This window comes from Lontra canadensis, unplaced genomic scaffold (genome assembly GCF_010015895.1).
Source record: "Lontra canadensis isolate GAN:19392208 unplaced genomic scaffold, GSC_riverotter_1.0 scaffold13, whole genome shotgun sequence".
Classification (NCBI taxonomy): domain Eukaryota; kingdom Metazoa; phylum Chordata; class Mammalia; order Carnivora; family Mustelidae; genus Lontra; species Lontra canadensis.
The window spans coordinates 10,783,776-10,809,767 of NW_022631007.1; the positions used below are offsets into that span (position 1 = coordinate 10,783,776).

Genomic DNA, 25,992 nt, shown 5'->3' on the forward strand with positions numbered 1-25,992 from the left:
CAAAGTTCTTTTTAATGCTCAGAAATAAAGTTGAGATCTTAGAGCTGTGACCCCAGTAGCTTCCACTAACAGTCAGGTCCTGTTTGCAGGCAGCTAAGGTGTCTGCATGGTCAGCAGGCTCTTCTGCTGACCGGTGTATTTGAACTGGTCACAACTATTTCAGCCCAGCTGCCCACTTCTCTCCTTCCTATGGCTGCTGGCAGTTAGGTCTCTCTACCCTCGGATGTACCATACTTTGGAATTGTCCACTTCTGGGATCCCAAGGCAGAAGTGCCACAGTAGTCCCTTACATTTAGCTAATGGCACAGTGAGTTTTTGAGTTTCCAAGTTTCCAAGCAGGGGTGTTCCTTTCTGCAGTCTCCTTTCAAGAGGACAACTTTGGTGACAATATAAAATTTATCATCAATATAAAAATTGATGATTTGTGAGGTCATTTGTCCCAGTTAATGGGTTTTGGTACTTCATTCATCATCTGCCACTTGGTACACATTGAGAAAGTTCGCATGGATGCTCTCTAATTGTCATTACTAATAGAATTATGAACCAACCTGTAGAATTTTCATCGTCAGAAGTTCTAGTTTATGTAATCGAGAATTTTGTACATTTAAAAATCCTTAAAAATATTTAGCATAGGCAGATGATAGTGACTCCTTCTCTCTAATAATATTTAAGTAAAAACTCGATAAATGATTTCCAGAGATGTTCTCCAAAGATTGAATACCTGATGTAAATTCATGCTGAAAGAGTTTTCAAAGTTATCTTCAATACAGAGATTTGAAGGATGCTAAACAATAATAATAATATTAGTTCATTACTATGTGATATTTTGGGTTGGTTTTTTTTTTTTTAAGATTTTATTTGACAGAGATTACAAGTAGGCAGAGAGGCAGTCAGAGAGAGGAGGAAGCAGGCTCCCTGCCGAGCAGAGAGCCCGATGTGGGGCTCGATCCCAGAACCCTGGGATCATGACCTGAGCCGAAGGCAGAGTCTTTAACCCACTGAGCCACCCAGGCACCCCATATTTTGGGTTTTAATAGTTAAGATACTTTACTTCTACACATAATCATGAAATAAAGTGTTTGAAATATAGTTTGTGCATGATCTTCATGGCTGTTTAGAACAGTAAGAGGAATAGATGAGTTAGGATGGCCATTCTCAAACGTGTGGTTTGTGTCTGAGCCACATGGGGACTTGTTGACACTGTCGTTTCTCAGCTCCCAGCCCACACCCAAGAAATCAGAATCTCTGGAAGTGAGGCTTGATCATCTTTATTTTTGGATGATTCTGACATATTTCAAACATTGTGTCCTGCTGTTTTCCAGTGTAACTTCTGGTTTTTTCAAGTTCTCTTCTTGCATAGAAATACATTTAGAAGATCTTGGGCCCTTCGCATAGAGGAAATAATAGTAATTGCTACCACTTATTGACTACCTTCCATGGGTTATTGGTGAACTAGGCACTTAGATGTATCTATCCATTTAATCCTCCCAATGATTTGGTTTTGTATGTGTGCTTTTTTTTTTATTTTATTTATTTATTTGACAGAGAGAAATCACAAGTAGGCAGAGAGAGAGAGGGAAGCAGGCTCCCTGCCGAGCAGAGAGCCCGATGTGGGGCTCGATCCCAGGACCCTGAGATCATGACCTGAGCCGAAGGCAGCGGCTTAACCCACTGAGCCACCCAGGTGCCCCTGTATGTGTGCTTTTTAAAAAATTGAATACATTGTTTCTTAAATTAATACAGTGTTGTATTAGTTTCAGGTGTACAATACTCGGTGTTCACCTGGATAGGTGTTGTCCCCATCTGTCACCGTACAGTGTTATTACAGTATTATTGACTGTATTCCCCGTGCTGTACAATCCCACAATAACTCTTTAAGGTCATTACCATCATCACCATTTCTTAGGTTAAGACATGAGAATCAGGGGTGCCTGGGCGGCTGGGTTGGTTAAGTGTCCGACTCTTGATTTCGGCTCAGGTGATGGTCTCAGGGTTGTGAGATTGAGCCCCTTGTTGGGCATGGAGCCCGCTTAGGATTCTCTCGCTCCCTCTGCCCCGCTTCCCCCTTGCATGTGCACATGTGTGTGTATCCTTTCTCTGTCTCTCAAAAAAAAAAAAAAAAAATAGAAGGGCACCTGGGCAGTTCAGTTGGTTAAATGTCTGCCTTCAGTTCAGGTCATGATCCCAGTGTCTTGGGATCGAGCCCCGCATAGGGCTCCCAGCTCAGCTTGAGCCTGCTTCTCCCTCTCCCTCTGCTTGCTGCTCTGCCTACTTGTGCTATCTATCAAATAAATAAATAAAATCTTTAAAAAAAAAAAAAAAAGAAAGGAATGAGTATCACAGAAGTTAAGTGTCTTGCCCAAGGTATCCAGCAAGAAAGTGGTAGAGAAGGGGCTTGAGCCCAGGCCTTTATGATTTTAAAATCTCTTTCTGTATGGATGAAATGTGTTCTAAAACAATGACTTTTAAGTATTACATGGTCCCTGGATTGGGACAAGAGGGAGTTAAACTTGGGTCTGGGGGCAGCGTCATTTCCTTCGATGCAAACTTAGCTTTCTGGGACAGAGGGAAGTAAGAGAGGGCAAAGGAGTGTTGACACCGATGAAGATTTGCTGTTCCAGCTGTGTCCTGGTGGTATGGCCATCAAGTGCTGCCCCTGCTGGGGAGTCCAAGAAGAGAGCCCTAGCACCTTCCAAATCTGCCTGTTCTAAGGCCCAGTGGGGCGGTTTGTGCTCTATCAAGCTGGCAGAGTGAGCACCTAGAACCTTACCTAATTCTGGATTCTCACTTTCTCAGCATTAGTCAAGTAGCCTAACCTTTATTTAAAATGAAGAACTGTCCTGCAGATACTTACTCTCCCCCAGACAACCTCACTGGGCAAAATGGGGAAAAGACGCAGGTCTGGTTCATCCAGTTTGTGAGCTGATTATAGAAAGAAACACTGAGTTTGTTTCTTTGTTCATAGAACAACTAAAAGAAATTGCATGGAGCTCAGTCAAGGAAATAGATTGTGAGGAAAACCAGTGATGGGTCAGTTGAACTACCAGAGATAAGAAATTGAAAATCAGTGGTTACAGAGCACTTGGTAATTAAACACGTGGAGAAATAGCAGCAAAGCGTTAACCACGAATAATGTCAAGTTCATTGTGATAACAAAATACTCTGAAAGTAGACACGATACTCCCTTGAGAAGAATATGACTATTTTGTATTTTTGTGGGGGTTTTGTACTGTTGTTTTGTTTGAATATATATTGTCTTCCTAGATGTGTCCCAGCAGCTCTACCAGCAGCTGGTAGAAGCTGAACGGAGGTCCATGACTTACCTGAAGCGGTACAATAAGATCCAGGCGGACTACCACAATCTCATCGGGGTCACAGCAGAGCTGGTGGATTCTCTGGAGGCCACAGTCAGTGGCAAGATGGTAAGAAAGATCCCCAGTTGCTCGTGTGTCTGTTAGGAGCTAAAGAAGTGCTAAGAGCATGGACTCCGTTGATAATGGGATTCCCGGCCACTCCTGGCCAATGACACCTGACCCTTTTGCCTCACAAAGCCAAGTGCAGAAAGGAGACCACACCGACATCCCACACCAGTTATTGTGCTGCTCGCAGTATTTTATCCATTTTTCCTGACACGCTCTCAACCACATCATTATTCCTCTGCCTTATTCTTTACGTTAACAAAGCATAAATTGTCTGGCAACAGAAAAAAATAATACGGAGTGGTATAAAAATGGGAGAAATACGCTACTGGTATAGAGGAAATTTACAGATTTTCACATACTGATTTGATATCCAGCTATCCTTCTGAACTCTTTTAATCTGAGACATTCTTTTGATTGATTCTCCTGTATTCTAGGTTGGCAGTCATATCATCTTCAAATAATGATATTTTTGTTTTATTTCCTTATTTATAATGACTTTTCCTTTTTCTTAGCCTACTGGCTAAGACTGTGCAACATTGTGGAATAATGTGGTCCTGGGCCTCCTTGTCTTATTCCTGACTTTAATGGGAATGATTTTAGTGTTTCCCTTACTAAAAAATTAGAAAGTATAGTAAAATTTCTTTGTGGAAATACACATTTTCTTTAAAAATGGAATAATTGTAAGTTCACATGCAATTTTAAGAAATAACCAAAGAGAGTCTTGGCACAGCTGCTCAGTGTCCCCCAGTAGTGACATTTTGCATAACTGTCGTCCAGTAGTGCAACCAGAACGCTGACATTGATCCAGTTCTGTTGATCTTATTCTGATTTTCCCAGTTTGGTACTCATGTGCATGTATTAAGTTGTGTATAATTTTGTCACAAATGTAAGGTTGTGCATTAAAATTATTTTTAGTGGGGTGCCTGGCTGGCCCAGTTGATAGAGCATGTGACTCTTGATCTTGTCATGAGTTTGAGCCCCATGTTTGGCATAGAGATTACTTAAAAAAAAAATTTTTTTTAGTGACTTCAAAATATGATTATGAAATAATATGTATTATAGAAAATTTTAGAAATAGAGAACTTTGTAAAAATGAAACTTGAATTACATGTAATTGTGTCACTTAGTAATAACACTTAACATTCCGTATTTTTTTTCAGTGCTTGGATACGTGTATTTTACAGAAATGGACCCTAGTTCACCCAAAGTTTTCTAATCTTTTTTCCTTACTGCTGAATCGTGCATTCTTTTTTTTTTTTAAGATTTTATTTATTTACTTGACAGAGAGAGAGAGATCACAAGTAGGCAGAGAGGTAGGCAGAGAGAGAGGAGGAAGCAGGCTCCCCGCTGAGCAGAGAGCCCGATGTGGGGCTCGATCCCAGGACCCTGAGATCATGACCTGGGCCAAAGGCAGAGTCTTAACTCACTGAGCCACCCAGGCGCCCCTGAATCGTGCATTCTTTTTTTTTTTTTTTAAGATTTTATTTATTTATTTGACAGACAAGTAGGCAGAGAGGCAGATAGAGACAGAGAGAGAAGGAAGCAGGCTCCCCGCTGAGCAGAGAGCCCGATGCGGGGCTCGATCCCAGGACCCTGAGATCATGACCTGAGCCGAAGGCAGAGGCTTTAACCCAGTGAGCCACCCAGGCGCCCAATCGTGCATTCTTGACGTCATTATTCTACAAGTCTCACCATTAGTGGCTTCAATCCCATTGTTCGGCAGCGTCATACTTCCCTTAGTGTCTGTTCCCTGCGTTTGGACATCTAAGTCATTTCCAGCTTTTCACTGTCATAAAGTACAAATGTAATGGGAGGAGATGAGCCTCTGTTACATTTTTAATTTTAAAATTTTATTTATTTTTTTAAAGTTTTATTTATGTAAGTAATCTCTACACCCAACTTGGGGCTCAAGCCCACAGCCCCGAGATCAGGAGTCACACACCCCACCAACTGAACCAGCCTGGTGCCCCTGTTTCATTTGTTGTTTTTTTAAAATTTTGTTTCTTCTATTCATTTTTTAAAAGTTGGTTTTCTAGGTTGAAGTCTATACTCAGGTCCGGTAGGAAGGTTCTGCTCATCTGAGTCCCCTGGCAGTGCTTATCTTTATACCCCTGCCAGTCCTGGCTATTGGCATTAACATCTGTATTTGTTTGCAGATTTGATCGATGAGAAATAGTATGTCAGGATTTAAATATACATTATATTCTTTACACATGACTTTGAACATTTTTTATATGCTTCTTTCATTCATTGAACACAGATTTGTTGCATGTTTACTGCGCACCAGGCCTTCCCTGTTCTAGGTATGTGGGCTCTATTGGGCAGCAACACAAAGATCCTTGACCTCGGGGAGCATACATTCCAGTAGGGGCGAGAGCTGATGAACATTACACATAAATAAACAAATAATAAATGATGTCGTGAGTTAGAACTTGACAGTGGCCGTGGGGAATTAGAACTTGACAGTGGCCATGGGGAAGAAAAGGACCTGGGTGAAGGGGATCAGAGTTGGTGGGCATGTGTGTATATGTGGGCAGGGGGCAATTTTAAATAGGCAGTCAGGGTGAGCGTGATTTGAGCTTCACTGGAAGAGGCGAGGGAATTAGGTATGCTGTCCTCTGGGATGCCCCCCAGAATTCTAGGCCAAAGGAAGAGGATGCAAAGGACCCAAAGTGGAAGTGTGCCTATCCTGTCTGAGGAGCCCAGTGAGGGAGGAGGAGAGGCACAAGCAGGTTGGAGGTTCCAGGGCAGGAGTAAGGATGGGGCCTTTCCTTTCCTGGGGAGCAGAACAGTGGGGCGGTGTGGTCTGGCATGCTGTGGTCTGGCATGCTGTGGAAGGATCCCCTCTCGTTGCTCTAGAACGCTCTTTGGAAGGTTAGTGGAACTAGAGGGACCAGCAGGAGGCTCTTGCAGTCACCAGGGCAGACCTGGTGGTGGAGGAGGTAGTAGGCAGAGCCGGAGAGGTGCCCCGCTGGGTGTGTGAGGACAAAGAACCAGCAGCATCTCATGCTGGCTTAGACCTGGACAGAGGTTGGGGGAGGGGCATGGATGACTCCAGGTTTTTGGCCTCGGCTGTGGGAGGACAGCGACAGCACCACCAGCTGAGAGGTAGGCCTTGGGTGGAACAAGTTTTAGGGGAAAGCAAGATACAGCTTTGGACATCACTGTTAAGACACAGGCCATTCAGAATTCATCTTTTGTAAATATTTTCCATAGTTTGTTTTTTGGTTTTTAAAGTAGTGTTTCTTAGTTTCGTAAAATTTACATGTTTATATAGTCAAATCAGTTTATCAAGTTTTCTCTTCGTTCACTCTGCCTTTTCAAAGTGCTTTGAAGCTTTGAAGTGAAAAGAAGATTTTTCCCACTTAAGGGAGCCAAAATAAATGTTCACCTTAATTTTTTTCTAATGGTCGTTTTATTTGGTTTTGATTGTTTTAATTTTACCTTTAAATCTTTAATCCATGTGGAATTTATTTTAATAGATGATATAAGGAAGAAATGTACCCCCCCCCACCAAAAACCATTTGAGTCAGACTGTTGACTTCTGTCTTAATTTACTAATTTGAATGGCTACCTTTATCATGTAGTGGGATTTTAATTTTTTTCCATTGATCTGACTCCTAAGCTAATAAAGCTTTTTTTTTTTTTTTTTTTTTTTTTTTTACTGTAGTAGCTTTTCAGTATGTTTCGGTATCCTGGACTGAAAGCCTCTTTGCTCCCGTGAAAACTTAGCTCACACGGCCTGGTGTGGCTGGAACAGTGGCCACATGCTGACAGGGGAGGCAGGAAAGATGGATTGGCAAATTGGGGACACCGAGAGACCAGCAGGCTTAGGAATTTTTGCTATTTCTGTTGTTAGCGACGAGCTTTTGAAATATATACCTTAAAAATTGGACTTTTCAAATTAATTAGCTTTTTTCTAGTTTTAAAAATAGCATGTGTTGCCTTTTCTTTAAAACAGAAAAGTATCAGAAAGAAACCAAACATGGCTTCTGTAACCTCTGGTAACAAACCTGGGCACACGGTTAGAAGATATACACAGAAATACATAAAAAGAAAAGCATATGCCTTCCTCTGCCTCCTCTGCCTTCTCTCCTGTTAAACAACAGTCACCAGAAGAGCCAGAGTTGACGTGGCCTTGGGCGTGACATGCTGCCCAGGGACAGGTGCGTGAGCTCTGACTGCCACCTCACAGGGAAAGAGGGGACAAGCCGGTAGGACCAGGGACTAGACTCTTAACTGGCTTATTTTTAATATAAAAAAATACACGTTTGTGGTAACAGATTGGAACACGTCTGAGTAGGCTGTATTAAAGAGCAACCCCCACCCCCCGACATACACAGTTTCTTAGTGTCCTTTCTATGTTGGTATTTAAGATGATATTTTCTTGTGTATTTTTTCCAAACATTTCTATGCATGCATGTGTGTGTGCTTGCGGCCTACATACGCTTGGGATCATGTGACCCATTATTCTTCTGAAACTTGCTGCTTTACTTTCAGTGTATCTTAGAGATCTTTCCACATGACCACATTACCCTCATTCTTTTCTGGGCTTGTACATTATGCCATTGTAAGGGTGAACCGTAACTCGTTGATCTCTGATGGTAAGCATGTAGAGTTTTTTGTTTACTAGAACAAAAAAATGTGGCAGTGAACATTCTTGTATGTACTGTATACCTTGGAAAACAGGTAAGGTAAGATCCTAAGAGTGGCATTGTTAGGTTAAAGGTTATGGGCATTAACATTTTGGTAGATGTTGCCAAATGAGTTCTCCTGAGATTCCTCCTGTGATGTCTCCCTAACCCTCCCGGGAGTTTATCCGTATCAGGGTATTTATTTGTCCACACACTTGCCAACACTAGACCCTATTATACTTTGATTATACTTTGAACTCATTCCCGGTTTGGTAAGTAGAACTTGGTGTTCTGAATGCTTCAATTTAGATTTCTGTAATTATGTATGAGGCTGAATATACATTTTCGTGTTTGTTGGCCATTTATACATTGCTTTTCAGTCTATGGATTTGCATCCTTTCCTCATTCCCCTGTTTTAAGCAAGAAAGTGACACAATTGAATTTTCTTGCTAAAGAAATGGTTCTGGTAGCAGTTTCAGAAGTTAAAGGAGGAAACAGTTTCAGGATTAAGGGGTTGATGCAAAGTCTCAGAAGCCACAGAAAACTTTAAAAGACTAGAACTGAAAAGTGTCCAGTGATTTTGACATTTAGAAGGTCAGTGGTGGTGGCCTTTGCCGTGTGAGCTTCCGTGGAGTGATGCAGCTGGAAGCCTCCTTGTGGTGTGTTGGGAGGTCCAGGGAGGGGGAGACAGCAAATGAGGGCTGTTCCCTCGAGGACCTCGGCTGTGAAGGAAGAATACTGAGCCAGTGGTCAGTAGGTGAAGACCTAGTTTAGAGGAAGGGGAAGGTGCTTTTTAAATATGAACTGTATTTGGATGTGTTTTTAGTTTATAGACAATGAAGAGGTATAAAAGGAAAGGTTAAAAACAGGAGGAGAAAGAAGCGTTTACATTTTGATACTATTGAAATTCAGAGGAAATGGATGCAGGATAAGGTGCAAGTGCGGGCCTGAGACGGAACGCTTCTTTGAGTTGCTTCATAAGGAGCTGAGTGTCAAGCAGTGAGCACAGACATCTCCCATGGACACACCGAGACTTTCATGTGTCTGAAGCAGACCAGAAGTTTCTAGTGGGTCAGTGGAGTCCTCCAAGGAGAGAAGAGGGCACAGCTCTTTCTGACTCATGAATCAGTTGTTTGGTTCTTGCATGGGGACAAGCGAGTGAAGGTGCAGAGAGGGGCTTGTGACATAACCATGTGGGAGTTCGCCACAGGGAATCATGAGCCCGGGGAAAGGGAGCTTCCCCTCCAGCAATCAGGCATGGAAAAAGGGCTGGAAGGGTACAAAATGGTTACCTCCAGGGATTGGCATATGGGGAAGGATGGAACTGGGGAGAGGTTGGGGCACTTGCACAATTTAAATGTGCATTTTTTTTTATAAAAAGAAAAGATACGAAATGAAAAGAAAAAATTCAGATTACCACCTGAGATGCGGTATGCCAGTCCTGAATTACAGTAGCTAGCCAGAGGGCGGGAGAGGTGCTAAAGGGAGGCTGGAATCAAGTGCAGTGACAGGGACAGCACTGCACCTTACGCTGGCTGGCACTGGATCAACAAATGTCTCCATCATTCATTCGTCAAGCACGTCCTGGACGACCTGGCCTGCGTCAGGTGTATGCGGGATCTCATTACCGCTGTCACCGTGACCAACAGAGCAGACCTTGTTCATCTCACTTGACAGGTTAGAAGGCAAGGGGCAGAGTTGTGGGTTTGCTCGAGTCCAGCACTGGAGCCCAGATTTTCAGATGTCACGCCCACCGTCCTTTCTAGCACACGGTCACCCGATTGACTTTATTGCTTGAATCCACACACACACAGAAATGGCTTAAAATCAGTTTCTTTCACATGCCCATGAGAGTACATCTCATGCACTTAAAGAATTTAGAATATGACAGTCCACGATCACAGCAGCAGGGTGTTAGTGGTTTTTTCTGTCAGGCCCAGTGCTCTAGCTCCCAGAGCTCCTGTGTTCAAGCAGAATTCCATCCGCACACCTTGCAGAAAGACCGGTGAGAGCTTTGCTCATCACCGGGGCCCGTGACGTCCTTGGGGGTGCTTTGGGCCTCTCACCAGCCACCCTCATGTCCTCTCTGCAGATCACCCCAGAGTACCTGCAGAGCGTGTGTGTCCGCCTCTTCAGTGACCAGATGCGACAGAGCCTGGCCCACAGCATGGACTTCACAAGGCCTGGGACGGTGAGGCTTGGGGCCCTGCGGCTCCCCCCCCCCCCAAATTTAAACATAGCCTAACTGGAAAAGTGAAAGAACAATGGCAAATTACATTCAGGAGTCTGCGTTTCAGCTGGCCTTGGAGGTCTAGAAGGTTCCCGAAGGAAAGAAAGCTGTTTTTGCAGAGTGAGCAGCTGGTAGCTGGCTTCCAGGGGGTGATGGGAAAGAGGCACAGTCTGCTCTTCCCATTGGGGCTATTCCGTGCCCAGGCCTGGTAACAATTAGCAAATCAATAGGAAAGGAAGGAAACTTCATTCTCTTTTTGAAGCCCTACAAAGACAGGTGCTCTCTTTTTTTCTTTTCTTAACTTTTTACTTGGAATAATTGCTGACTTACAAAGAAGTTGCAAAAATAGCACAAGGGATACTTGTATACCCATTACCCAGATTCAGCAACTGTTGACATTTTACCCATTTGTTTACTTTGCACACACATGCGTGCACATGCACACACACACACACAGTCTGTTTTCTGAGCCATTTGAGAATAACTCACATATATTATGGCATTTTGCTGCAGTGTAGAGTTCCTTTCTTAATAGGAGTGCCCTCTTATCTAGCCTTACAGTGATCACTTGAGTAAATTTAATGTCTTTATGATATTCTTATCTAATTTGGGCATTTTCCAATTTGTCTTGAGCCATGTTCTTCATAGTTGGTCCCTCATTGAAGAAATAGAGCATTTCTCTTTTTTGTGTTTCATATTTCCTCGTGATTAGATTCAGGGTTTGCATCCCAGGGTGAAATATTACTTAGGGGATATTGCGTCCTTCTTAGGGTAGCTCACCCAGAGGCTTGTGGTGTTGAGTTGGGGTTCTTAACTTGGGGAGCAAGGACACCTGTGTGTCCTGCAGATGTTTCCAAAGCCCTTGAACCCATGTCCCTGGAGCTCACCCCTACCTGCTGCCTGGGCCACCTGCTAAATAGTGGAGCCAGGTGTATTCAGTTCAGAAGGAAATACCGGGGGGTCCTGAGGCACCCCCCTGGGTCAGAGCCACGGCTTTTAATTAACGGGAAGGGTTTGCACATTAATATTAGGGTCTTTATAAACAGTGGCCTTTTTTAGTATTAAGAAAAAATGTATATCCTACCTCATTCTCAAGTAGGTTTAAAGCAACTTACTATGAGAAAACACAAATATGAAAAATAGAAGATGGAGGGAACGAAATTGTGGTTAGAACTCACAGAAGCAGGGCACCTGGGTGGCTCAGTGGGTTAAGCCTCTGCCTTCGGCTCAGGTCATGATCCCAGGATCCTGGGATCAAGCCCCACATCGGGCTCTCTGCTCAGCAGGGAGCCTGCTTCCCCCTCTCTCTCTGCCTGCCTCTCTGCCTACTTGTGATCTCCGCCTGTCAAATAAATAAATAAAATCTTTAAAAAAAAACAAAAACAGAAACAAAGTAGAGTGGTGATTGCGTAGGGCTGGGAAGTAGGGGAAGTGGCAGATGTTAGTCAAAGGATGTAACTTCTAGTTAAAAGATGAGTTAGTCCTGGGACTTTATAGCGTTATGGCTAATGTTAACAATATTATATACTTGAAGTTTACTAAGAGAGTAGATCTTAAATGTCCTCACCGCCCCACAAAGTAATCAAGGTGATGGGCATGTTAACTAACCTGATCACAGTGATCATTTCACAATACGTCCATGTATCAGTGTGGCACTTTGGACACCTTAAATTTATACAGTGTCCTCTGTCAACTATGTCTCAGTAATGCTGGGGGCAAAAGAAATTGTGGTTAAAAGAAAATGAGCGTAGGACAGTGCAAGTAAGCCCTGGCCAGGGCGTGTCAGAGCTGCTGGATGCAGGCAGAGGCAGGCCTTGCCCGGCTCTGAGCTGCTTCGCAGTCCGTACCTCTTGGGCCTGGGAGTAGGTGTGACTAACTCCCAAGGGAAGAGAGACGGTTGCCTAAAGTTTATTATCTGCGTTTTACTGCATCTGAAACAACATATGTGCTACACACACAACATGGGAAGCACGGCAGTGAGCTGAATGACTCCGAACCCGCCACACATTCACCCGACAGACCATTCCCAGGCCGTGGACACCCTCTCTGGGCCCTTGAGACTGCCAGTTTCTTTTGTGATCTTGACAGAAAGGACACAGTAATGTGGGGGAGAGCAGATGTCCCTGACCCCATCACTTGGCTGCTCCCAGGAGCACTGTAGAGCCGTGGGTGGTGGTGGCTGCGCCACAGGGGGGCACCTGAATAGCTTAGTCAGTTAAACGGCTGCCTTCAACTCAGGTTGTGATCTCAGGGTCCTAGGATCGAGCCCCACATTGGGCTTCCTGCTCAGCAAGGAATCTGCTTCTCCCTCTCCCTCTACTGCTTTCCCTGCTTGTGCTTTCTCTCTCTGTCAAATAAATAAAATCTTTAAAACAAAACAAAACAAAACAGAAGCTGCATGGTCTGTGCTTTAGGATATGGCCGCAACGGTTTTAGCATGCAGAAATCTTAGGGAATCAGCCACTTTTAAATGTCAGGAAAGCACACAGAGACATCCAAGTTTCGGAAAAGTAACTTCCTTGTGGACCTTCCAGGATAAGGGGGTTCAGGCCACATCCCCGAGGACTGGCTGAGTTGACCCTCTGTATACACTGTACATTTAGCTCTAAGTCAGTTAAGGAGAATTTTTACCAAAAATGATGGCTTTCTAGCAGTAATTGACATAGCAGGATCTGTCTATTAGGACTATTCCTTTCCTCCCTCCCTTACACTTATTTATTAGTTCAGCAAATACTTAAGTGTTTTTCAGGTCTGTGCTATAAAATCCCACCCTATCTTGCATATACAAGCATCCTTATATTTTCACTTTCTTTTGGCAGAGTGATGCTCCCAGCTTATTTAAAATGGATATCATGTGAATAAGAAGCAGTTTAAAAGGGAGGGGAGCACAACATATCTGGTATTTTACCCCATTAGACATGAATGTTTTTTGTCAAGAGATGAGTGCTATCATTCTTCCTGTTACAGTGGTATTAAGGTACAGATTCTAGGCCTTCAAAGCCAGAGGAGAGAGGATGAGCTCTGTTGATCTTAGTTCCTAACCATTTTCTTTCTCCTGAGTCACTAAGGAACAGGCAATAAAATCTGCAAACAATCTTTTATTAGTCCCATAGATTTCTCTCTGAGATGATAAAAAGTGGATATGAGTCATTGTAAAAGAACATCCTTGTGAAAGTATAATATGTGTATGATATTGGATTTATAATATGTGAAGAGGAAATTAGAGTGCAGTTTAGATAGGAAGTCTGGCGGTTGAACAGTAGGATTGAGGATTTGGGAGAGGAGGGCTGCTTTCTTATTTGCCAAGGGTTTAAGTCCAATGCTAGGTCCAAACACAATGCCATCAGTTTCAAGATAAAGAGATGGGCACGGCCCAGCATGCCCTTTAGTGTGGTCCTGCATCAGCTCCCCTCTGTGCTGTTGACCTTGAGTGTTCCAATTCATTGTACCCTATAAAGGGCCCATCAGAACACTGCTGGTATCCATAAAGTTAGTATGTTTGATACTGGTTTTTTTAAACTGGCTGTTTTTGGCCTTCTGCGACCTCACTCACAGTTGAAAGTTCAGAAGGACTCAGTAAATAACACCCTTCTAACCCCTGAGTTCTGAACCATTTGGAAAATAAGACAAACGAATAAAGGAGAAAGGAGCTGACAATATTGTCAACTCTGATCTGTCAACTCTGATGAAGCTTATATTGGAGAATGTGGATTTTCTTTATAGACAGGTGGGTTTCCTACATTTAAATCCTGGCATTCAAGAGATGCCCCCCCCCCGCCCCACCCCAGTCACGGCCAGCTCTGGCCAAGCCCCTCCCCTCCCCCAGCACTGCTGGTAGCAAGGGCCCAAGGGCTCTAGGACTGACTCCTGCCCCCAGGAGCACTCATCTTCTCCCACCAGGGAAGCAGGGAGCAGGCCGATGTGTGCCCGGTTCTTTCCCAAACCCAAAAAGCCTGGAGCAGCGGGGAGTATGCTGGCCCAGGGCCCTGCGGAGGAGATCCCACGAGCGGGGCCTAGTCCACGTTCAGATGACTGTGTCCAGATCTCCACGCACGTGAGTGGGGCGGGTAGTCAAATTCCAGTGTTCGAAGAAGGACCAATAATGACAGGATTGATTGTTTGAAAAGAGAACTCTCTCAGGTGGCCCCTTCCAGTTAGACTGCCTGTCGCCACCGTCACCCCCTGGTTTGTCATCCTGCATTCCTTACCAGCTCAGCCTCCAGACCACGGGTTAGTATCTCCTGGGAGACAAGAGAAATCTGAGTTTATCTTTTCAGCAATCTGATCATTGTTAAGAAGGGAAGCTTCTCCCTCATGGCACAAAAGGTAGGGATTTTTTGTTTTCTAGGATTGTACAAGTAATACACAAATGTGCTCACTGGAAAATATGTAACAATTTAATAGTAAAGTGAACACAAATGCCATCTTTCCATCACACTAACCCCATCTCCTCTCCCGCCACCAGCGTCCCTGGTGACTGTTTCATACTCATCCTTCCAGACTTTAAAATTTATATAGAATCAAGGTTTTTATTATACACATCACTCTGCAACTATCTCTCTGAACTTAGTACATTTTAAAGAGTTTTTTATGTACTTCTGGATTTATTAATATTTTCCTTATCTTTTAGAGTTTTAATTTAAGAGCAGTATGGTTCCTTTAACCATTCCTCTAGCAAACCTTTAGGTGGCTTTTCAGTTTTTTGCTGTATCTGATAATGATGCAGCACTCATCTTCAATGCTGCAGATAGCACGGGAAAGACCATGGTTTGTCTCTCTTCTTAGCCCTTGGTTTGGGCAAACACAAATGCAGAGACACTCCAGGGAAGGAGTGTCTGATGGAGGAGAGTGACCATCTTTACTTGCCCTAGGATGGACAGAAGTGGGGAGGGAGAGGGCTGACCATGGTACAGAGTCCAGTGCTGACTCCAAAGGTGGAAATGCAAGCATAGCTCCATGGGTGAATCCCAAGTCCCACCTCGTGATACCTGCGGGTTTTGGGGTTGGTTCATTGGCTGGAGAAGTTTCCATTTAAATACATCCTTACTTGGGAAAATGGCCCATTCGGGAATTAACTCTTTTTCAGCAACTCCCAGGTAGATCCCACTGGGAATATAAGTTAAAATACTGCCAGGTGTGATTGCATTATATATACTCAAGGCTCACGACCTGCAAATCTTAGAGAGCATTTACTTTAAATCCAACTGTCCTTCTTAGCAATAAAAACCTGCAGGGGCCTGGGGCTGGGGCTGGTGGCAGTGGTGGGGACCCTTTCTCGGGGTGGCCTTGTGCAATTGCTCAGGAGACACTGCTTGGCACTATTCTGCCAAGGAGGACTCTTCCTAAAGCTTGCTATAGTGTGGACGGCGGCTCTGGCTTGAAGTTCAACTCCTTCTGACCTTATGTTGTCTGTTGCGTTGCTGTCTTAAGTCTTGGTGAGATGCCTGCTCCTTGTCTGCCTCGCCACTGTGTCTGAAGGCAGTTTTCCCAGGTCTCGTATCCTTGTCCTGAGGAGGAGTTGCACACCTAGCCCGCCTCCCCCTGCTGCGCCTCCTACCCAGTGCCCGTCACGTTCTTGACCTCACCCTGGTGATGTAAGGATTGGCCACCTTTGATCTCAGCCAGTTGGTGGGACCATGATTGGCAGAGAATAACTGAACCACTAACTCAGATTTCTCCTCTGACTTCCAGGCCTTCTCCCTGTGAATGTCTGATCGGCATATCATTTCTGCATCCAAAAACGGGCTCATCTTTTCCTCCAAACAGGTGTTCTCCCCTCTTGCACTTCCTGTCTTGGGAAACAATGCTCCAGAGAACACCTGCGAATCATCCAAGACTCTTCCCTCTTTGGGGCCCTATGTTCAGGCCGTCCTAGGGATCTGGGGGCCTTCTTCCCTCCTGACCCATGTCTTTGTTGCTTTGTGTTTTATTGAGGCTCTTCCTCTTTCTGTCCTGGCTAAAGCAACATTTCCTAACCGATCTCTGTCTTAAAGCTCTTACCTGTCTGATTACTCATGCCCACGGGAGCAGGGATGACCTTTCCGGTTGTGTCTTATTTATTCATGCTCTCAAGTTTCGGGAGGGATGTCAGTCCGTTCAGGCATCAGTCAGGTTACTGTCTTGCTTAATACCTGTCTTTGCTCTAGGTCTGAAGTGCTCAGTGGGGAGTCCACAGCCTTCTGTGATCTAATGCCCATCCCCACACTCAGCGATGGTCACAGAAAGTAGAAGAGGCCTCAGTACCCCGGCCACAAGCACTTCCCAAAGTAGGCTCGTTGCTGCTACCTTTCCTTGGCCGAGGCTCTCAGATGCCTGCAGGCTACAGGGCAGAGGCAGGGCCCAGCGTGGGGCCCTCGGGGACCTGGTAAGCCAGAGAGACGCCTGCCTGGGAAGCGCTTCTGGGAACTCGGCACTCGGGCACTACACTGACTCAGCCTCATTTCCAAATGCCATGGGAGCAGTGTCCCATTTCAGCCCTTCCCCGCCCCCCACATGTACCCCTGCCATCCATGTCTTGCAAGCAACCCTCTGTGTTGCAGAGCTGGCGGTAGCAACATCCCTTCGCTGTGTGTGGGGCTGCGTTTCCGGTCCCCGACTTTTGTGGTCTCTTCTGCCCTGTGGCCAAGGCATGTTTCCTCCCACTGTGGCTATTTAACCTCTTCTAGGTCATCTCTGTCCTGGAGCTCGCTCGCCAGTGGGCCTGCCTTCCCTGTTCCCCTGCTCTCCTACACAGCACAGGCAGCCACAGTGGTCTAGCTTACTTCCTGAGGCCAGGGAGGAGGCTGGTGACAGGTGGGCCTGGGCTTAGGCTTCAGTCCCCAGACAGTGCCTGCCAGAGCCTCGGGGCTCAGGTGCTGCTGCTGGCGTCAAGCCACGGCTCCTTCTCTCTGACCCTCCGGGGCTGCCCACACCTGCGACTGTTCTGTGCAGCCCATGCCTACAGACCCTGATCCTGGCGGGTTCTCCCGTCCCCAGAGCCAGCTGCTGTCGTATGAAGTAGGGGACGTGGCATGCTCCAAGATGCACAACAGTCAGTGGCATGCTGAAGTTTCTTCCGGAGATCCCTCCCCACCCCCGTACATGTGCAGACGCTCTGACCAAGGGACAGCAAGGGACTCTGACTCATGGTACACCTGAGACCAAGCTCTGCAAACACTTTCTGACATCAGAGAGCATGGGCAGAGCCCCTCAGCTCGCTGTCGGCCTGCTCCTGTGCCGCCACCCATCCTTGTCCCCCCACAACGACCGCTGGCTTCTGGGAGCAGTGATGGCTGAGGGCCAGGCTCAGTCCCTGGCCTGCAGGGCCCTGGTACCCCTGGTACACTGCTGGTACTGTTATTGCCACCATTTGCTGACGCGGCAGAGAGTTCTCTGACCACTGATTCTCCCTACTGGCCTGTAAGCTCTCTGAGAAGGGGGCTTTGCTCTGGTCACTCTGGTACCACCGTGCCCTGCAGAGACCTGGCAGATGGGAGGCAATCAGGAAATACAGGCTGAAGGGAGAAGCACATGCCTCTCTCTCAGGAAGATCGTGCCGGCCCATTCCTCCCACAGCTCAGCTCTGGGGTTTTGTTTTGTTTTGTTTCGTTTTGTTTTGTTATTTTACTTGACTGGATAATAAAAGCTCAGTAGTGTCTAACATACTGCTTCTTCTCATGAAAGTGTTAGTTGTTAGTGCTTTTCAATTAATTTCTTCACAGAACAAATAGAATGACAATGAGTTTAGCAAAACAGAGGTAGTGTTTTAAAAGAACGGGCCACCTGGCGGGCTCAGTTGGTGGAGTGTGGGACTTTTGGTCTCAGGTTAGAAGTTTGAGCCCCATGTTGTGTATGGAGATTACTTAAACATAAAATCTTTTAGGGGCGCATGGGTGGCTCAGTCAGTTGAGCATCTGACTCTTGATTTTGGCTCAGGTGATGGTCTCAGGGTCATGGGATCGAGCCCCTCATGGGGCTCTGCTCTAGGCATGGAGCTTAAGATTCTCTCTCTCTCCCTCTGCCCCCCCTCCAATGCTCTCTCACACACACACATGCACTCTTTATAAAATAAATAAATCTTCATTTTAAAGATTTTATTTGAGAGAGAGCACACAAGAGCACAAGCAGGGGGAGCAACAGAGTGAGAGGGAGAAGCAGGCTCCTCACTGAGCAAGGAGCCCGATGTGGGACTTGATCCCAGGACCCTGGGATCATGACCTGAGCTAAAGGCAGATGCTTAACCGACTGAGCCACCCAGATGCCCCCTAAACAAATCTTTTTTAATTTTTATTTTATTTTATTTATTTTTTTAAGATTTTATTTCTTTATTTGGCAGAGAGAGAAATCACAAGTAGAGAGGCAGGCAGGGAAAGAGGGAGAAGCAAAGTAGGCACCCCACTAGGCAGAGAGCCCGATGCGGGGCTCGATCCCAGGACCCTGAGATCATGACCTGAGCTGAAGGCAGAGGCTTAACCCACTGAGCCACCCAGGTGCCCCCAAATCTTTTTTTAAAAAGATATACTATTAAAAAAATAAATAAGCTCTTTTATAAATAAATAAATGATAGGAAACATTTTCTTAAGTATGTGATATATTTTATTTGTGGATATATGAACTAGCCAATAACACTAATTTAGAAATATATATTTTTAAAGATTTTATTTATTTATTTGACGGAGAGAGCGAGCGCAAGCAGGGGGAGGGGCAGGCAGAGGCAGAGGGAGAAGAAGGCTCCCCACTGAGCAGGCAGCCTGATGCGGGACTCAATCCCAGGACCCTGGGATCATGACCTGAACCAAAGGCAGACCCTTAACCAACTGAGGCACCCAGGTACCCCTAAGAGTGTTTTTTATTTTGTCTTTATATTTGGCTAATATTTTAATATGCCTCTGCCCTTATTTGACTCATTTATCTTATTATCTTGGCTTCTTGGTCTTCTGAATGTGTTAGATGAGTAATTTAGGTGTAGTTCAAATTTATTTTCTCAACTCCTTGCTATTTAAGTCAATAATAGGAACAGGCATTTCCTTTAATTAAAAAAAAAAAAAATCAAGGGCTGGGGGAACCTGGGTGGCTCAATCATTAAACCTCTGCCTTTAGCTCAGGTCATTATCCCAGGGTCCTGGGATCAAGCCCGCATCGGGCTCCCTGCTCAGCAAGAAGCCTGCTTCTCCCTCTCCCACTCCCCCTGCTTGTGTTCCCTCTCTTGCTATCTCTCTCTCTCTCTCTGTCAAATAAATAAATAAAATCTTTTCTAAAAAAGTCAAAGATTAAAAAATATAAAACATACTTGGTTATGAGCCATTTAAAAGTGAGATTTGCTGTCTCCAAAGTGGGAATCTGTGTGGCCTGTAAATACTGTAGACAGAAGCAGTAGGGAATGGAGTCATCACCTCAGGCCAGTTTGTTAAATCGGTCAAGGATTCTGGAGGGCCCATCTTGGGAAGTCAGTCTTCATTCATTCATTCAACAAATGTTGATCATGTGCCTCTGTATGCCTGGCACTGTACCAGGTGCTAGGTACATATATAGAGAGTAATGTGTCTCTACTCATTATGGAAATCAGTGTCTGCTAAAGGAGAAAGCAGAGAAATCATTGAAAATAATCACGGTTCAATGCGGTAAGCGTGGGTAATGACCATTCCAGAGCTGTGATAACACAGAGTGGACAGAGACCCACTACCCCCACTTTTGGAAGGGCTCCACAGAGACCCAAGATCTCTTCTCTTCTCTTTTCCTCACTTTTTTTCCCTGGAATTCCTTAGAACCTATCCCAAACATTCTGTCACTTTACCTGTAAATCATTCAATGTATTTATCTAACAGATAAGGCCTTTACAAAACTAAAAGCAAACACAACTGCAATGCCAAATACAGTTAGCACTGTATTCCTCAGTATCATACTGCCCTGTGCAGTCCCTATTTAGATTTCCCTTATTGTCTTAAAACATCTTTTTTTTTTTTAAGATTTTATTTATTTATTTGACAGAGAGAGAGATCACAAGTAGGCAGAGAGGCAGGCAGAGAGAGGGGGAAGCAGGCTCCCCACCGAGCAGAGAGCCCAATGCGGGGCTTGATCCCAGGACCCTGAGACCGTGACCTGAGCTGAAGGCAGAGGCTTTAATCCACTGAGTTCCCAGGCACCCCTCAAAACATCTTTTATAGCTGGCTGGAGTTGGTCCAACCAAGCACCACACACAGCATTTGTTTTTTGTTTCTCGAGTCTGTTTTAGTACATGTTTAATACGGCATTGTTTGTAGTGGCAAAAAACAAAACAATAAGTCAGACACTGAATATCCATAAAGTGGGCAGTGGATTGGCCTATAAATAGGGTTAAAACGGAGTAGGGAGGGAGCGGGGATTTTTCTGTAAACACCTCTATAGGGTTTGACTTGGTACAAAGTGTATGTTATTGTTATACTCAAAGAGAAAATCTTAATAAAGAAAAAAGTCAGCATAATAAGGTGATCTCCGTTGCTTTTGTTTTCTGTGACATCTGACCAGGCAGCTTTAAGTGCCTCTGGGAGTTTGGCTGGGGAGGACCCACTTGTTATTTTATGGAGCATTCCTTGGAGCAGAGTAACAACAAACCAAGGGTGGTGGGCGTCTTGGGAACTACTTGAATAGTGTGTTGCTTAACTTCAGTTTGGGCTAATTTTTATCTTATTTATTTCTATTTTTATTTGTATTTTATATTGTATATTTAAAATTTTCTTTATTTGTTTTAGAGAGAGAGTGCGCTATCGAGTGTGTGTGTGTGAGCATGGGGGGCGGGGGGGTGGAACGGGGGGGAGGGACAAGCAGACTCCACGCAGAGCCTGATGCAGAGCTCATCTCATGACCCAGAGATCATGACCTGAGCTGAAATCAGGAGTCGGATGCTTAGCCAACTGAGCCATGCAGGCACGCCTGTTTGGACTAATTTTTAAATCATATATGATTATGATAGGAGAATCCCGATGGATCAAAACCTTTGCAAATCTGTTGATTTTGTGCAAGTACAGTGATTTAGGATTAATGCATTGCTCTCACTGTTTAACACTGTCTCTCTTCTTCTGTTTCCGCCCCCCATCCTCAGGCTTCAACCATGTTGAGAGCCTCCTTGGCACCTGGGTAAGTAATTGCTTTTAGGAGTTGTTAGGATGGATCACAGCTCTAGGTAAAACTAGAATTCAAAGTAACTTTCATGGACATTCATCTTAAGAGTCTAGCCTAGAGGAGTGCCTTTGATTAGCTAGAGCTCCATGTGGATATAAAGGAAATACCAGTAATTATAAATAATACTGTTAAACTTAAAGTACCTCCTAGTATTAATTCTCTTTATTTTGGAGAGCTTGCATCAAATGGGAAAAAATTGTTCAATTGTTCCTATGATATTCTGTAGAGATTAATCTTCTTTTGTAGGGCAGTCATCAGAGGGCTGCAATGTCTAAATTTTATGTTCTCTGCTGACTCACTTGTGACCAGGGCCACAGGATAGCTTTGTGGATGCCTGAGCATTGCTATCCATATCGATCAGGTTGTCACCCGTGTGGGTGTCTGGCGTTCAGGAATTTCATCCAGCGTGTATGTTGCAGTAACAAGGAAGTTGAGAACCTTTGACAGAGGCTTAAGGACTAGGATGGGTTCTGGTGACCCTCTGAGCACCGCCCCCACCTTGTTGGGGGTTTCAGAGGATGCTGTCAGATCACTCGGACCCCTGAGAGAGATACAGCTTGCCTCCTCTCTCAGGCCTGCGTGAGTCTGACACTGACCCTGCACTCTGTTCTCTGCAGACGGCAGCGGCTCTATAATGTAGTGCTGATGAGACAGACAGCCGTGGTTAAAATCCCACCTCTGCCGCTGGCTCTGTGACCTTGGACCTCTTCTGTAACTTCTCTGTGTCTCAGTTTCTTTACTTGAGAAGAGACAATAATAATAACTTTTTCATAGGATTATTGTGAGGATAAAAATGAGTTCCTGTGTATAAAGCACTTAGTATAATGCTGGGACTTAATAAACTCTCCGATTTGCTAATGTTGTCCCCTGGGGTGTAAGAGACAAGGTCACCTGCAGAGAGTAAAGGGGGTGGTTGGTGGAGGGGCTAAGGAGGGCAAAGGAGAAGGTATGCCACAGTCTTCTTGGATGGCAGGAGAGTGGCTAGACCACAGAAATGTGGGGCGGTTGAGCAGCTTAGTTGGCGATATATTTAGTGGCCAGTATCACCATTATGGACAAGTAACAATAGCCCGCATTTGACAACGTCTCTTCCCTCCAGAAAAAGCGCCCAGCTATAGAACAATTTTGGACTTGGCTTTACACGTGGAACTTTTTGTCTAGAAGAAGACCTTGTTTAAATTTTAAATTTAAAAAATCTTTTTTTCATGTTGAAATAATTTCAGAGCTACAAATACTGTACAGATAATTCCCTTGTGCCCTTCGTCCAGATTTCCCATGTTGATATTTTGTGTGAGCTCAGTACAGTTGTCAGAGTCAGAGCATTAATGCTGATGCCGCATCATCTCATCTGCAGGCCTTCCTCACATGTTAGCAGCTGTTCCATTCTGCCTTGTCCGGTCCAGCGTTCAGTCCAGGATCACATGTGGACATGGTTGTCATGTCTGTTTCCTTTCATTTGAAGTCATTCTTCTATCCTGTTCATGGCCTTGACACTTTCGAAGAATACTGACCAGTTATTTGTAATGGGGATTTCTAAAGTATCTGTGTTCATTTTTAAACACAGCCGTATTGGCCTCAGGAAAATAGGTGCCAGAATGATCAGTGTGCACGTGTGCAGGGCTCCGCTGTGTGACGTGCAGACTAGAACCTCCTCCCAGGAGTGTTCGCCGAGATCTCATTTGTTTCCCTCTTCTCTGGCCTTTTTCTCCGGGGCCCTGTGAGAGGATCGCATTTTGTCTTTTAAAAACTAACATTAAGAAAACTAGCATGTCATTTTTTTTTATAATGCAATACATCCTCATTACAGAAAAGTTGAATGCTACAGGCACATATGAAGTAAATTTACAGTACCCTAAATGCTGCGCCCCCCAGGGTCTTACCTCCTTTCCACCTTCCACCCACCTTTATCTCTGTTCCACCCTTTAAAACTAGTGAAGGAGACCAAGAGGTGCAGACTTCCACTTAGAAGTTTGCCTCCTGGGAGGCAGTGGACTGCGTGAGAACTGTAGTCAGTAATACTGTGTTGCAAATTTAAAAGTTGCTGAGAAAGTAAATCTCAAAAATTCTCATCCCAAGAAAGGAAACGTGGGAACTTTGTGTGGTGACAGAGGGTAAAGAGACTCACTGTGGTGACCACTTAACCATCTGTACACAGATGGCGAATCGTGATGCCGGACACCCGCAGCTAACATCATGTAGCTCAGTTACGGGTCAATGGGAAGCAGAAGAACCCCTCATCTTTTTTTTTTTTTTTTTTGAAGATTTTATTTTTTAAGTAATCTCTACCCCCAACGTGAGGGTCAGACTCACAACCCCAAGACCAAGAGTTGCACACTCTACCGACTGAGCCAGCCAGGCGCCCCAAGAAGCCTTTGTGTGTCTCTTTTCACCCAAGACCTCATGAGCCCGCATTTAGTATTGTGCCCAGAGTACTGATCTTAATATTCTCTGCACAGTGTCAGGAAGACCATACTGTTGTTTTACTTTTGTTTTTGACTTGTTTTATGCTGAAATGATTATAATAGAGTCACAGGAAGTTGACCCCCCAGGCCCCCCAACTCCATGGTGACATCTTCTGTGCCAAGTACAACATCAAAGGCAGGACGTTAACATGGGTACAGTGCTGTTAGCCAGATTGCAGGCCTCGCTCCCTTGCACTGGTTCTCCCGTGCGCTCCAGCCCCCACTGTGGAGCAAAACAAACTGAAGACACTGGGGAGACCTGCCTTCCCCTGAGGGCTCCACTTGGGTCCTCTTGAGGAGGGTTTGCAAACGGCCCTACTTGCTCCTCTCTCCCAGATAAGAACCCATGCTATTTCTGACATGTCCTTTACCTCCTTGGGGTTGACTGTGCTCCCACTCTTCACAGTTGTTTCCTCACCCTGGTCTGTCCTTTGCGTACCCCCAGTTCAGTGCCTCGGGCCTGAGCGGGCAGCAGCTTCAGGATTTCAGGGAGCACTCTCACGGGTGCTGCTGTTGGTCTCCGGCTTTGCTCCAGATGCTAAATAGGCCTGGAGCGGTGCCGCAAGGTCTGGTGCCTTCAAGGTGATTCCATCCCTGTCGGACCGAGCCCTGGCCTTGTGTGAGCACAGCAGTTTCTAAACCTGGCCAGGCAGGGACTCCTTGTGTGGGGAAAGACATGCAACAAAGCCCCAGTACCTCCACGGGAAAGGCAGAGCAGAGCTCGATGACACGGGGTGGGGGCGGGGGGCTGCGGTCCTGGACTTCATTCTAGAAGTGGAGAAGACAGCCAGGCCACCGCTGGTGTCTGGAGACTCAAGAAGTCTAATGAATGTGCCCTTTGCCCTTTTTTCTCTCTTTGAACTTGTGTGGCTGAGTAGGAAACTGAAGGATGTCCCGTTACTGCCCTCCTTGGATTATGAGAAACTGAAGAAGGATTTGATTTTGGGGAGTGACCGCTTGAAAGCCTTTCTGTTGCAGGCTCTTCGCTGGGTACGTACCTTTCCCTGGAAGTTAAGATATGGTCTTCTTGGCTGGCTACCTTGCTTGTATCTTGAACCCCATCTACTACAAATCCTTCCTCGTGCTGCCTGCTGACACCAAGAGCTAAAGGTAAAAACAGCTTCTGAAGACAGCCTTGGCCTCTTGGTAAAAACCTGGGTATGGACCTCACAGTTGCCTTTGCCTTCCCTCACTTGTTTGCCATGTGCCATTTCAAGCCTGCCCCCATCACCCGTTGTAAGCCACCCTCCCAGCCAGCGGGGTCGGCGCAGGAGTGCCCAGAGGCACTCTCTTATGACAGCTTCGCAAAGACTTCTGCATTCGGGTGCTATGTGGAGCCACTCGAGCAGACAGTGGGGGTGGACCCTGATGAACCACTCTTAAGAGATGTCAAGCCTTGTCTGATAGTTGCTTTTCCTCCCACTCTTGAGGGTAAGCCAGTGGTTCTCAAGGTTTTTAGTCTCAGACCTATTGACACTCTTGGAAATTACCGAGGACCCTAAAGGCTTTAGTTTATGTGAATTCTATCTACCACTATTTATAGTATTAGAAATTAAAAACCAAGAACCTTTCTAAATATTAATTCATTTAAGATGAACAATTATGAACCCAGAATATAACATAAATAATGTATTTTTTTAAAGATTTTATTATTTTATTTGACAGAGAGAGCAAGAGAGGGAACACAAGTAGGGGGAGCAGCAGGGGGAGAGGGAGAAGCAGGCTTCCCGACAAACAGGGAGCTGATGGGGGGCTCGATCCTATAACCCTGGGATCATGACCCGAGCCGGAGGCAGACACCTAACAGACTGAGCCACCCAGGTGCCCCAATAATGTATTTTTTATACATAAAAAATAACTCTTTTCCAAACCAAAAAAAAAAAAAAAAAAATCAGGAAAGTGGCATTGTTATACATTTTGGCAAATTTCTTTACTGTCTGGCCTGATGGAAGGACAGCTGGATTCTCACATCTGCCTCCCCAAGTGAGTCATCACAGTGTCATACTTCATATAGCCTCTGAGAGATGGACCATGACAAAGATAAAACGGGGGCTCCTGGCTGAATCAGTCCGTAGAGCGGGCGACTCTTGATCTCAGGTTTGTGAGTT

The 25,992-nt window shown here is 45.2% G+C and overlaps 1 protein-coding gene across 1 annotated transcript in view; it reads left to right on the top strand.

Moving 5' to 3' along the window:
* Positions 1-25,992, top strand: part of ARMC9 (armadillo repeat containing 9) — a 152,985-nt gene that overhangs the window by 30,939 nt on the left and 96,054 nt on the right. The window contains exons 8-11 of the mRNA XM_032857478.1: positions 3,265-3,422; positions 10,149-10,247; positions 21,343-21,377; positions 24,763-24,874. Coding sequence (XP_032713369.1) covers positions 3,265-3,422; positions 10,149-10,247; positions 21,343-21,377; positions 24,763-24,874 — 404 coding nt within the window. The remainder of the gene's footprint in view (positions 1-3,264; positions 3,423-10,148; positions 10,248-21,342; positions 21,378-24,762; positions 24,875-25,992) is intronic.